Source organism: Neolamprologus brichardi, chromosome 12 (assembly GCF_056152115.1).
Source record: "Neolamprologus brichardi isolate AB-2024 chromosome 12, ASM5615211v1, whole genome shotgun sequence".
Lineage (NCBI taxonomy): Eukaryota > Metazoa > Chordata > Actinopteri > Cichliformes > Cichlidae > Neolamprologus > Neolamprologus brichardi.
In genome coordinates, this window is record NC_142115.1 from 15744654 (window position 1) to 15758621 (window position 13968).

At 41.5% G+C, this 13968-nt stretch overlaps 1 protein-coding gene across 2 annotated transcripts in view; it reads right to left on the reverse strand.

Annotated features, from left to right (window-relative positions):
- Positions 1-4634: 4634 nt before the first annotated feature.
- The window catches only part of pebp4 (phosphatidylethanolamine binding protein 4), a 53829-nt gene continuing 44495 nt past the window's right edge, over positions 4635-13968 (reverse strand). For both annotated transcript variants that reach the window (XM_006784044.2, XM_035905091.2), the window contains 3 exons: positions 13390-13435; positions 12582-12698; positions 4635-5960 (listed from right to left, as the gene is read on the reverse strand). In XM_006784044.2, the coding sequence (XP_006784107.1) occupies positions 5869-5960; positions 12582-12698; positions 13390-13435 (255 nt within the window). In that variant the 3' untranslated portion in view covers positions 4635-5868. The remainder of the gene's footprint in view (positions 5961-12581; positions 12699-13389; positions 13436-13968) is intronic.

Below are 13968 nucleotides of genomic sequence, written 5' to 3' on the forward strand. Positions count from 1 at the left end.
TACAAAATCCACATGTCACATCCAGCTGCGTCCTTCTTCAGGAAGACCCGCGGCTCTCATGTGTTCCCGTCCTTGTGGAAACATTGCAATGATTCAGCAGCACTTATCTTTATTGTCAGTCCTCATGTGCATTTATCAGGCACACAGCCGGCTAGTTATGCATGTGTGTGTGTGAGACAGTAACAGAGTGTGTTGTGGCGTTAGGGATTGTTGCTGAGACAGTACACTGCTTACTATCACAAGTTGTTTCTTAACATTCTGCCCAAACTAACCAAATAGTGAAAAAAAATATTTTTTGTTGACTTTACTCCCAGGCCTGTTTTTTTTCCCTTTCAAAGCTGAAGCCACAAACTTGAATATTGAAAGTGTAAGTGCTCTGCATTGTCACACACACATACACACTTTGTACCTTCCTACATGCTCGTTGCAGAACACAGACTCCTTTTCATGCAGCATCATTGTCGCAGAAATGCAGTAAATGCGAAGTTAATCGTTTGTAAATATTGCAAGGGCTTTGCAAATCCACAGGCTTGCTTCGACTTGGAGCCCCAGTGACCGCTTAAGTGGAAACTCCAAATAAGGCAGTGTCCGGCCCCGCCCCTAAATGTCTGTATTTGGACATGTGAGTTCCGGGTGGTAGTAGTGGAAAAGTGATCGGAAGCCACAGACGTTTAAAGAGATGACAGTGGACAAAGCGTCATGGCTCGCTTTTCACCAACTTGCCAACTTGTGAAAAAAATAGAAAAAAACCCCCAACTTCTTTTTTTCTTTCTTTCTTTTATTTTTAAATGCACCCATGTAATTTGGTTTATTACACTAAAAGTTAAAAACAAAGAGAGAAAAGATAATAAAAAAATAAAAAGCTTTGGAGTCACCATCCACTCACAATCTTTGAATGGTTTCACTCCTAATTAATGATTTTAAGAAAGGTTTCTTTAAATCTATTTTCCATTGCTGCCGCTGTGTCAATGTAAGCCACGCAGGCCTGTGCAACATTCTCAGAAAATACTGAATGAAATGTCAGAGCTTGAATATTTCAGACCTGAGAAATTAATAGTACCTCAATGAACCAGAAGTGTAAACAGTGTGGGAGAATTAGTCTGAATCATGCTCAGTGTTTAGGGGGCTTATACAAACAGATCAGCCAGTGATCTCGTATGTCTCATTACTGAGTCCTCCATGTGCTCGTGTCTGCGTTTTATGAGTGTCAGTCATACCAGTGGGCTGTCCCCCTCAGGGTGTCTTCACTCCGCTCTTGTAGGATACCTTAAATCGGTTAAGCAGACAGCAGTTATCCCGGTAAACCTGATTCGAATTGCAACATTCTTATAACAGGCTGAATATAGATTTTCTGTTTTGGCTTCATCGCGTCATACTGATTCATTCCCTCGGCTTGCTCACTGTATCAACTTTTTTTACACTGGCCCAGGTCAAAGGGCATCGCGAGTTAAATTAGTCTTGATTCTGTTTGCCAGTTGCAGAACATCAATTTGCCTTTTAAACATTATCAGAAGATTTTCTATTAAGTTTTGTATTTTAGCAGCAGGAAAACCTGATAGGATGAGATTATTCATAATAATGTTTCTAAAATCACTATTTATCGTCTTATATTACTGTCATCTTGCAAAAATGCATGAGTTCATCAATGTAGTGATCCATGGAAAAAGGCTTCCTCAACCGTTAGGTCTATAGATGCAAATCAATCGGAATCCCATCGGCATGACTGAGGGCCTTCTGTATCTCGCCAAAGGGAAGTGCCGGGTGGTGGCTCTGTGGTTGGAAAGTTGAACAGTCGAGCTGGAACACCTACCGTACCTGTTGCTGGTTTATTTCCTCGACTGTGAGCCGGGGCACATGAGGCAGGCCTGCGTTGTTTGTCCATGGCCCTGCGGCGTTAGATCTCTTTGACTGCAGTGTCCAGGCTCTTTTGCATACAGGGATTCCATGGAAGCACATGCTTACTTTAAAGCAGGAAACTTCCCAGTCAGCGTGGATGTGCAGGCAAATAAGTTTTGTTTTTCCAAGCTTCATGGGGATAGCTAAAGTGTTTTTTCCTAACTATTAAAGGAGTTGGAAAGTTACACTGCCTGCAAATTTACATTCTTTATTATTTCCTGTGCTGTTCTTGTGTAACCTGTGGTTACTGCAAGCATCGATGAGGAGGCACAATCATCATGGCGGCTTGAGTTGGGGCACGTCCAAACCTGAAAACAGCGTGCGACATTTTGGGTTTCCGGCAGAGTGACATTTTTCTGTTATGATTTGTAATACTGAGGAACAGTGCTAATAGATCCCTTTTCACTCCATAATGTAATAATAGAACAGTGCCGCCCTATTATTAACCACTTATAAAAGAATCCTCTCAGTTGAAACTTTAGTTAACACGCCAGATTATTCAGTCCTCCATTTTTTAAGCTTTTGCAACCAGCTAAACACAATCACGATCATGCTGATGCAAAGAAATAAAAAGAGTGTCCCATGTTTGCTGCGTGAAACAACTGGTAAGATATGATCTCACTTCCTGTTTGTAAGTTTCAGTGCCAATTCTGACTGGTTATTGATTACTTTAAAGTTAACTTCATCCACCAATTTCTTAACTTATTAAAATTGGGCATATGGTTTATTAATTTACATCATAGTCACACTAGTACATCATCCAATTGAGAAGAATTTGCAACAAACAACCCAGAGACCTGACAGAAAATAAGGGACATGCAGCTGACATTATATGCCTAAAACCTCTCCTCTTTTCAAATTGAATGGTGAACATGAAGTACAAAATAAAGATGGTGTTATATTCAATAATATGTTGAACTAGTGCTTGAGTCCATAAACTCACCAGGCCATTTTTTACTGGGATCACAATCAAGCCAAAAGGATTGTTTTTACCCGAGACATCTATGCAGCTGGGCTCCTTTTAGCCACCAGCTTGAGTTTAAGCCACTTCTGAAGTGGTTTTGCTTTTCTGAAACGTATCTGTATATGAATATCCTTCAGATACAGTCTGAAGTATAAAGGTGCCTCCAACTTCAGAGTATACCAAGTTTCAGACATTTAACTTGGTAAAAAGGATCAAGATATTATCCCCTATCTATGTAAAATTTTAAATTTGGCACAAAGGACAGTGGAAGAAGTGTAATCGAGTTAGAGAGAAATATTCTTCCTATGCAGATTTAAGGCTCGTCTCCTTAGTGTGTCTTATTATTGTTTGCCAGGCAGCAGATGAGGATAGCCCAGTAAGAACAAACTCTACCTTCCCCCCTGATACTACCATTGTCCAATTACTACCTGATATTCCAAAGGGTCCTTTTAAAACAGTCCTTTTATTGATGCTCACTTTATCCTGCACACATACCTGTAAAATTAAAGTACATTAAGGAATCATCTGCTTTTAACCTCATAACTTCTCTTGTACTGTAGATCCAGTAGTAGAGAAGATTTTCCAGTAATTATAGAGTTGCCGGCGTGATCCACAAGCCAGTGTACTTGAATTGAACCCGAGGCTGTTTCGTATGGTATGTCAGTAACTCGGGACTTGTGTGTGAATGAGAAACACATCGTAAATGGCTTTGTAAAACCACTAAGGTTAATGGTCTAATGGTTACACTCTGTACAGTTTGAGGGGAGAATGTAAAATATAATACATAAGCTTTTAGCTTTATTTTTAAGACATGCATCCATAAAGGTATTTAAGCTATTTCCCTATTGAGTCTGCCATTTGTAGTAGAGCTTTACAAATACGGATACCAATGTGCATTTAGAAAGCAGGGCCAGCACAGATACCTCAGCAAAAAATCTTTAGAGGTCAAGAGGTGTATTTTAAAATTCTGGATTCCTTGTTGTTGAATGTAAACAAGTGTTCAATAGTGCCTAAAAACCTGGATAATCATGTGAACTTTTTTTAGAATTGGGACTCAAATTTCCAGGTGGGCTAAAACACACAGATTCATATAAAGACAATGCCACTCTGTCGAGGTTAAACGCACAGAAATACGTGTGCAAAATGGTGAGCGGATCATGCCGTCGAGTTCACTTTGCCACTGCTCACAGTAAGTGATGAAGTTCAGTGAAATAAATCTACTTCTGGAGCGAAGAGAAAAGAAGAATGGAGACTCCAAGTAAACATGCATATTAGATCACTCAGCGGTGGTTAGGCAATTGAATTGATTATACAAATTCCTTTTAATTAATCTAAGTTTGAATAAATTAAAAAAATATTAAATGCCTTTCCCATATCATCAGGGGATGTGAGAAGCTATTTTTTTTCCAGAGAAGTGCAATATACTGTGCAGCGATGAACTACAGCTGTCAGTTTTTCTTAATCATAATATTTCAACTCTCCTGACATTCGGAGTAAAAATAAACACATTCAAGGAAGCTGAGTGGCAAAACCCAGCTGTTTTGGCAGGATATCTCCAAGATATAAAGGAGGGAAAAAAATGCACAGTGTATTTGGAAGTACAAATCTTGGCATTTCAGTGGTGTACTGATGGATTCAAGTAGGTGGTTTTTTGGAAGAATGCTCTCCCACTTGGCATGCTTCACAATGAGTGTGGAATTATACTCGACTTGCCAATTGTTAAAAATGTGATTTCATAAGTCAAATAAGATGGGCAAATCAAGGTCAAGAGTAATTTTCAAACCGACAGATACTTAACATTTATTCAAAAGCAATGGATTCACTGACAAACTGTGTGCTTATGGTTGTTTTTGTTTGTTGACTTGGCTGCTTTGACTGCTAAGTCGGGGAGGCAAACAAAGCAAACGCAGGACAAGTTGATCAATGATCTCCCAGAGTTCACGGAGGGGCCGCGTAAGGGTTTTACCAAGGCTGGCTTAACCACCAAAGGAACAAAAACCTCCATTACCTACTCCCGCCTAGCCCACCGATGAGACACCAAATTAAGGTCAATGAAACCACCAACTAGAGATTGATCATCAGGACATCAAAGTCACTGATGTAAATCCAGCCTTTTTCAGACATCTGGGGTATTGATACAAGCCTCTCCCAGAGGAGAGTTGCTGGTTAGAAACCGATATTCCTCATGGCGTGGGGGGTGGGGGGGGTCCTCTGACCCACCTTCTACAAAGACCTGCGAGGTCTGAAAAGTATCTCATCGCGAAAGGGTTGAAAAGTTTATCCGCATCATCCTCTACAGACTTGCCAGGTGAGGCTCTTACGCAACTGTGCAAAGTTCAAACTGGGTTTGCTGTCCCAAAGTTACACTCAAGGACACGTTTAGATCACAGCAGCCTTTACTTCAGATAAATCAATCAAGGGCATGAAAGCAGCTCATTGTTTCCAGTGGTCAATGGAAATATGATAAACAATTACACAAACAGTAAGTTCCTTTCACTTGGAGCATGACAGGCCCTGTGGCTCCTCCCCTGCCCTGTCACTAGAGTATTTTGGTTCAAGTTCCACTGCGGCATCCGGCTGTGTTGCGGTCTCGGTTTCACCTCCTACTTCCTTTTTTTGGCCCTGACGTGTTTCCGCCCCTGAATTAGAATCAACTCTTTCCACACAGGGTTGTGATATCAGGCTGTCTTCCTTCTCTTGTCGACAGTGTTCGGAAACTAATAAGAAACCCCCTGGTAAAGCTAAATTCTACCTCCCAAATCCTTTGCTCCGTACCACGTGACAAGAGATACGGGCCGAGATCAAAACCCTAAGCAGCTGGTGTAACACAAAGAGGAAATCTCGCTCTCTAACGTAATGATAAGATAAAGGCAAAGAGGGCTCGCTTGTGCAAGCTTGAAGAATGTATGCTGTTTAGTAATTGCTGATAGAGTAAAAGTGAGGAGAAATCTTTCATATTTGTCTACTGACAGATTCTTCTTCTTCCATTTCAGGCATCTGAGCATCCTCTAGTCTTTGTAGTTCTGGGTGAGAAACTGAAGAGTAGCCACGGGCTCTCCCAGATCAAAACTTGTGATGAAGGCTTGAAAATCCCATTTACCTGTGGGAACGGGGAGACAAACAAAAAGATATTTATAAGTATTTACAGACACTCGGAGGGGAAATGTACTCACTTTTCACTCTGATCTGAAACCGTTTTCAGATCGATTTCAATAAATTATTATTATCTGTTAGATAATAAGCAATATTGTATATAAATAAAGTACATTTTAGGCAGAGTCTCCGGTGGATTACAAGAGCATTTCTTATGACCACTTGGTCTGTGTTTAGGGCATCTGAGGCCTAACTGAGCAGCACATGGCTCTGGGATGTGAGTCACTGAGAACAGCACTGCTGAAAATAAAACATGTTGCTGTAATGATGGAGGTGGGAACGCAAGGACGTATTGGCAAGAAGATATGATTCAATCGCCTGGACTGTTTTTTTTCTTCCCTCCCCTTTTAAACAAACACCAGACGGCCATCCGGCTGGTATGACAATATCACTTCTTAGATTTTGACAACCGCTGATTCCCTGCAGCTTCCTCTCCCTTAACACACAAAAAAAGGACGAAAAAAAAAAATCACAATTATCATTCCAGGGAAAGAAAACCCTGCATGCTTTCAACTTGCAAACTTCAACAGCAGAACGAATGTCTGTCTATCTGTGTCTTCATATGTTTGGGTGCGCGTAAGACAATGCTTTGCTGCTTTGCTCTGTAATCCAGGGAATCACTGACATCCTGGTATTTCCGTATGCGCAGTAATTACATTAACAGCTGCTCAAGAATAGCATCGGAAAGTCATCTTTTGAATAGAAAGCCAACTATTGAAATAGTCCAAATCTGTAGAGAGAGTGGCCTCACAGTTTGGGGTCAAATCTGACTATGCCTGGATAGAAAAAAAATATAAAAATTACTGCTTTTGACCTCTCGCTGCAGCTGCTTTACAGGCCCTCACTGTAGCTGTTTTCACCATCAGAGAGCCACATTTTGTATCCTCCGGCATTTTTGAATGAGATATGGGAGAAGAAATACGCTTTGCCAGTGCCACAGACATCAAGTGCACTCACCCACCCCCCCACCCCATCAATGCAGAAACAAATCAGAAGGGTTCATTTACATGTAGCACAAAATGTCTTGTACAAGGTTATAATTTTCACGCTTTTTCCAGCAGACATTACTGCACCTAGCTCCTATCAAATTTTAAAGTCGAGTATATATATTTGATATATGTTTTAATAATTACACAACCGTTTCCCCCGATTCTCACCAATTTGATTTAGCTTTTAAGACTGACACCTCAGAGTGTTCGCAACTTCGGGTCAAGTTCTGAGCTCAGCTGGGGCGGGTGGGGGGAAAATGATGAATAATAACTGGGAGATGAGCAGATGAGTACCCGAATCTTGCCAGGTCCTCTCCTTGAATGAGAGCTGCCTGGAGAAAGGTCTCTGATAATCAGGTGAGGGCAATGGAGTCAAGTGACCTATCTGTATGATAGGGCATGCTTCCAGTGCCCCTTCTGGCCTGTGCTTCAGTCACAGATAATGCACCGCCTCTGCAGATCCCCTGCATGTCCACAACAAGGTCCCTCACACCCTTAGAGACACCACATAAAAAAAAAAAAAAGGGGTGAGGGGACAGACGGCAGCTATATCCCTATTTTGCCTCAATATAGGGATATAGTTGATGAGTCATGTGGCAGAGTTGAACCTCATGACAGTCATGCTTTAATATTCAAACTTTCACTTACCCTTATTCATAGGGAAAAACCTGCCATACGGTTATACAAGGAAACATTTCCTCTAATAGAGCATGTCACACTGGCGATTGTTTTATTGTAGCATGATGATCAAACAGAGAGTAGAAACCAGGCGCTGCTTGTAAGGCTTTACCCACATAATCCCATCTAAAGCTGTGCAATCATTGGGCAAAATCCAAAATGAGGCAAATTCAGAATATCTAGTGCTATCACACTGGCTGGTACCCCGCAAACGCCTAGACTCGCAAGTGACCTTAAAATAGGCTGGTGCCTGTTTGTAGTGCCGAGACGCGTTTCCGCCTCTCCCATCTGCGTGTTCATGGAAAGGACAGATAGTGTGGGACCTGAGGGTGATCTTAAAGTCTTCCTGCCTCTCCTTTTGTTTCCACCTTGCTTCCACGTCTGGGCATGGCAGAAAGATCAGGACTGCTGTGAGGTGACACAGAACTGCTACATTTAGTGGTGTGGGCGGTGTCCCTGTTAAACCTCTTACAGTGTCTCAGAAATACTAAAAAAACCCAAGTGATGCTGCTTTGTGGTAGTGTCGAAGGAATCATATCAGGCTAAGAGCTCTTCACGTAGGATTCATAGTTATAACTAAAGCAAAACGCAACCTTAATTTCTTTGTATCTGTCAGAGGTCAGGGGTCGGACACAGAACAGTTCTTCGGGGATGCTTAAACAGGGTCAGTGTGAGTGTGTCGGAGCTTACCGTAAACACAGCAGTAGCTAAAGCGCTTCAATCTTGAGGGGAATTGTTGAATTATAGTTGGCCACTCTGTTTCTCTCTATGCTGGAAATACCGAGTTTCCAATTATATAAAACAGAGAAGAGAGAGCTCATCACACTGGAGAGGCAGGACCGGATAATGACTACCATTTGCTCGAGAAATGACTCAAATAATTATTTTTCATAACTGTTTATCGGAATAATCAACTATTCTCGTGAATATATCATCTCTGGAACACCTTCAGGGTGCTTCTTCAAATTTGGCACAAATATTGACTCATAATTACAATTTGGTCTTTTTGACCTGGCAAAAAAAAAAACAACCAAAACATGTTTTGGCCACAACTGAAGAATTCATAGGATCATTTTGAAAAACTCCCATACAAATGTCTAAAGACAAAACCACTAAGTGAGAGATCAACTTCGCTGACACATCATATTGATCATGCATTGAATTTTTCCTTTCCAGTCACCTTTCTCACTCACTATGTGTTAATAGACCTCTCTGTATTGAATCATATCTGTTACTAATCTCTGTCTCTCTTCCACAGCATGTCTTTTATCCTGTCTTCCTTCTCTCACCCCAACCGGTCGCAGCAGATGGCCCCGCCCCTCCCTGAGCCTGGTTCTGCCGGAGGTTTCTTCCTGTTAAAAGGGAGTTTTTCCTTCCCACTGTCGCCAAAGTGCTTGCTCATAGGGGGTCATATGATTGTTGGGCTTTTCTCTGTATCTATGAAGCGCCTTGAGGCGACATTTGTTGTGATTTGGCGCTATATAAATAAAATTGAATTGAATTGAATTGGCGACATTTTCCTGGCTGTCCATCAACACCGTAACTCATGAAGATAAGCAGGGATTCTTAGCATATATCTCATATTTGGTCAGATTCAGAATTGGTGACACTAATCTTTGCTGCCCACCTTTGAACTCTGCTGCTTCTTTGAGGTAACGTCCATATATGAAACACTGTCAACACAGATTTATTGTTAAATTGTATTTTATTGTTACATTTCATTATTGGATTTTATTCAATTACTCCAAAATCCTCATTACTTTTTTTTTTAAAGTGTGCAACTCTCATTTTCATTATCAATTGCTGTGTTTTCTTCACTCATCCCAAAGGAAATTATGAGAAGCTGGAAGCAGCAGATATCTTTCTGATTTTTATGAGTTTCTTAATTATCAACTAGGTGACTCATTAACAAATTACTTCACTTGTACTTATATTGTGTCAGCTGGATGTAACCCATTTTAGAAATACTATAAAGATATTTGTGGATAAGGGAAGTTGAGGAAAAGTCAAGACACTTTAACTTTTACTCCGAGCCTGTCAAGACTCTGTAAAAAAAAAAAGAAAAAAAAAAAGACACACATACAAAAAACACAACCAGCCAAAATTCAACACGTTAAAGTGTTCCTTTAAGGCAGCCGACTCCTGGCTGAAACTCAGGCCTGCTGTAGCAACCAAATCCTGGCTCTCTTGACTCCACGCAGCTCTGATTAATGGTAGAGGCTGTGGGTGGGTGGTAGACATGGATCTGCCCATTACCACACTGCAACATTGCAAATGGCTTCAATTACTGTGGAGTGTGCTGAGCTGGCAGTAGGGGCTCTAGGAAGCAAGATAGGCAATGTGTACGATCCAGCAGCTAACGCCACTGTGAGCCATTCATTCGCATGACGTGACTGTCGCCTTCCCAACAATTTATCAGGGACAAAAAAAAAATAATACAGAACACATGGCCAATTTTTTTTTTCATTCTTATCTTCTCTTTTTTACTCATCATAGTTTTTGCTTCTGATCAGTGGATACCAGCTGCTGAGCTTCAAGTCAGGACGTGGAGTGCTCAACGCGCGAACAGCGTATGTGCAAACTAACGTGTAGGCTGAAACATCACCCCAAGGCTTCTCTCAAGGCCTTGGGGTTTCCCTCCCGGCATTGTAACACTGTTTCCCTTGACAAACTGACTCGTCGGCACCAAACAGTAGCAGGACATATTAAAGGCTTGCCAAGTGGCTGACAAGTATCACAAGGGTCTGAGTGCCCACGGCTGCCCCCCTCCCCAACCCTGGCACGGGGGCAGCCTCCAGTCAGGGACAGCCAGAGCAATGGGGATTCCCTACGATGACGCCCCTGTGCCCCATGCCAAGAGCGCAGCCCCCCTGTAGTTCCTTGTGTAACAAACCAGCTGTCCCCATCAGTTCAATGACCCACATTCATAACCTTAACGCAGGAGGCACTGCCGACTCCCACGGCTCCTCGCAACAGCCCTGCTCCACCTCTAATTGTTCACCCCCTTTATTAGTAAAGTGATGGCCAGAGATGAAAAGAAAACAGAGAAAAAATCTGAGATGAAATTGAGTCAATGACTGCACTACTGGAAGTGGAAAACGATCATTAGGAGTCTTCCACCCACGGCTAAATGCTCTCCCTTCGCAAATCACATCAATTAATGTCATGGGCTATGAAAAATTCTCTCTGTGTCATACCACATGGAGGGAGGACAGACGCTAATAAGTGAACATACTTAACGGAGGAGGTGGGGAGGCATGGGATTCCCTCCGTTCCTCTTCTCCTTGCGGGATTAACGAGCTCTGGGACAATTGGGCAAAAATTAGGAAGCAGGTAAACCAGAGAATACGGCCTGAAATATCCCACATGTGTCGCCAAGTCGCTTTGTTTCTGCTCATACACCACGACTAGGCTTTCATTCTTAATGTGTAAAACACTATTGTCAATTATCTATTCTCTTGACATATTATTGTGTCCAGAACTGACCCATCAAATGAAGCGCGTGATTATCCGGGAGAATTTTTTTAATTTCATTTCCCTTGTATCGACAGAGCTGCTAGCAGGAGAGAGGAAGTCTTACAGCGGGAGTTACGCTCATCCACTCGATTAAGGATGGGTGGATCCACTCAGTTCAAATGCTTCATAACGAGTGGGCAACTTCTGTGTCAGAGCAGTTTATTTTGCACAAGAATACATTAAAAATATTCTAAATAGTAAACTATTATTCATGCTATTATTACTTCAGCTTAACCAGCTGTGACATCGCGAATGCCCCAACGATGCGGCAAGAGTTCATCGCAACCTCCCCAAAGTGAGCCTAATAAGCAACATACTACAAACTATATCTCTTTTGACACTTCTTTTTCCAAAGGTTTCAACATCAAACAGACCTCAGCCTAATGTGCCCGGATTGTTTGCTGACAAAGCTGTCAAAACTTCAAACAGCCGAGACTGGCAGCTCCACTTATTCACGGCCGCAGCGCTTGAAGTCTCAAACCACCCTGATCTCCCCTCAAATCACCGGCTGTGACCTGACTCGAATAGACAGATAGACACGCCTCCTGTGAGGTGCTGTACTGTGCATCCAAGTGCTACAGCCCACCTTCCCACACAGACTTCAGGGGGATGGAAAAGTACGAAAATAAATAAATAAATCCAAAAGCGTAAACAAAACAATACCTCTGCAAGACAAACAAGGTTGAATCAAAGGATGTATGGATATAATATCATCAAACTAAAACGGCCTTTCACGTGGAAGCATGTGACGTAGTTGATGGGCCTTTTTGGCGGAGGTTAACAAGACGTGGTCAGGCAGACTCGTGCAGGTGTGCGTGGGAGCCAATAATACTTGTCTTGACCCCGCAGGCGTTAACGCTGCAGCAGACTTACTCACTAACCTCATTAACATTTCCCTTGTTAAGTTCAAGCACTTGGAGAAAATTATCTTCCTAAAGCAACTCCGAATGCTTTGATTAAAGCATCTTAATTGTGAATTATGCAGAATGACATGGCTCTTTATGAAACAAAGGCAGCACAGTGAATCGCAACACTAACAAAGATCAAGTTTATAGTAAAAAGTACTCAATCATCACAGATATTTCAGGAGTTGCAGAGCCTAATGTGGAAATATTACACCCTAAATTAAGGAGTACTCCCTCTAAAGGAAATGAATATTGTAAAATGACGTGGCTTCTTATTGTCTGTTCCAAAAATACTTTCCCAAAAACCACAAAAACCTATAATGTGAGAGGAACTGTTAGGTTTCAATTCCTTGCTGTAAACTTTCATTGCTGATTCAACAGATAGATGCTGGCAACCGGCCACTGATGGTATATGATAGATGATACTGCAGTGGGTAAACAATGTAGCAGACTGAAGAAGCTGGTGAGTGGAGTTATTACCCCGGGATGCCTCCTCCTGCTCCGTGAGTGACACAGACGCGTCTGGAGGCTGCTCGAACAACATGAACTGGTAGCGGTGAAAACCAGAGTTCGATGGCGGGGTTGGCGGCTTATAATCTGTACGAAAAACCAAAGAATCAGAATCAGGAGAGCTGAGAGTGGGGACTGGCATTTTATAACAATTTACTGTAAGTGTGTGCTAAATCTTTGACATCCCAATTCTTTTTGTTGTGCGGCAAAATCCACGTGGATTATTTAAACCAAAGGGAGCTGTACGGCCATAAACATCGTTAACTCTGAATTCTGAGAATTCTTTAGTCAGTCTGGGTTGTGGGTAATAAACTGGCTACAGATTTTCTTTGGATAAATCCTCTTTAATCATCACCAACACTGCAAGACAGTAAACATAACCAGTTCCACGGGGGAGGATGATGGCGGCGTGTGCATCTCTGTGTGTGTATGCGAGTACTGGTGCACTTTTTAAGCCCTTTAAATTCACAATAGTGGGAAGGAATTAAATTTACTCTGAGGAGAGGGGTCATGAAAGGTTATACAGGAAAAATGTTAAATTCCTCCAAGTGATACTAAAATACTTTAGTATAAATTATAGTAAGACTTAAATCTACAAGTCCAAACAATAATATGGAATTATTCCAACTAATTATATATAATATATACCAGAGCAAATTGCACAGCCTACACACAATCAATGAGTCAGATCAACTTTTTGGAATTACACTAAACTGGGAGTAATAACACCAGTAAGCCAAGGTTACACAACGAATAGTCAATAGAAGATCTTACTTACCAGTGAGGGTTGTTCCTGCTATTTGTCCTTCCTTGAGTGCACTGCCCTGGAATTTAAAACACAAAAGTTAGCCGGGCAAATTATGAAGCACAGCCTGTTTGTTTTGCGACAAACCCAGCGATAGCAAAGATTTGATAAGAAAGACAAAACAGACAGCAAGCACAGGCTGCTCTTCTTTCAGATTTATGTTCCCACAGGCAAAGGTTCTACATTCAATTAGTCCAGTCTTTATAACCACAAAGGCTGACCATTTAATTTATTTCAAGCCAATGCTAGTAGACTGTATCCTGCTGAAGTAACAGCAAGCTCGAGATCCAATAAACAGTGAAATATTTGGTGATTACTGGGGAAAAAAAAGACAAAAAAGCTCCACTACAGGCTTGCATCCACACTGCAGGTTAAAGTATGTCAAAATTAAATATATAAAAGACCAGGTATTTTAATATCAGAATACAAGAGACAATTTTCAGACAAAAGACAGTTCCCAAGCAAATTAAACTACTGAGAAGATTTCCAATTTCCCATATTATTAATTGTATATTAACTTCTTGTTGCCTAGAAACAGATATCATGTAACCC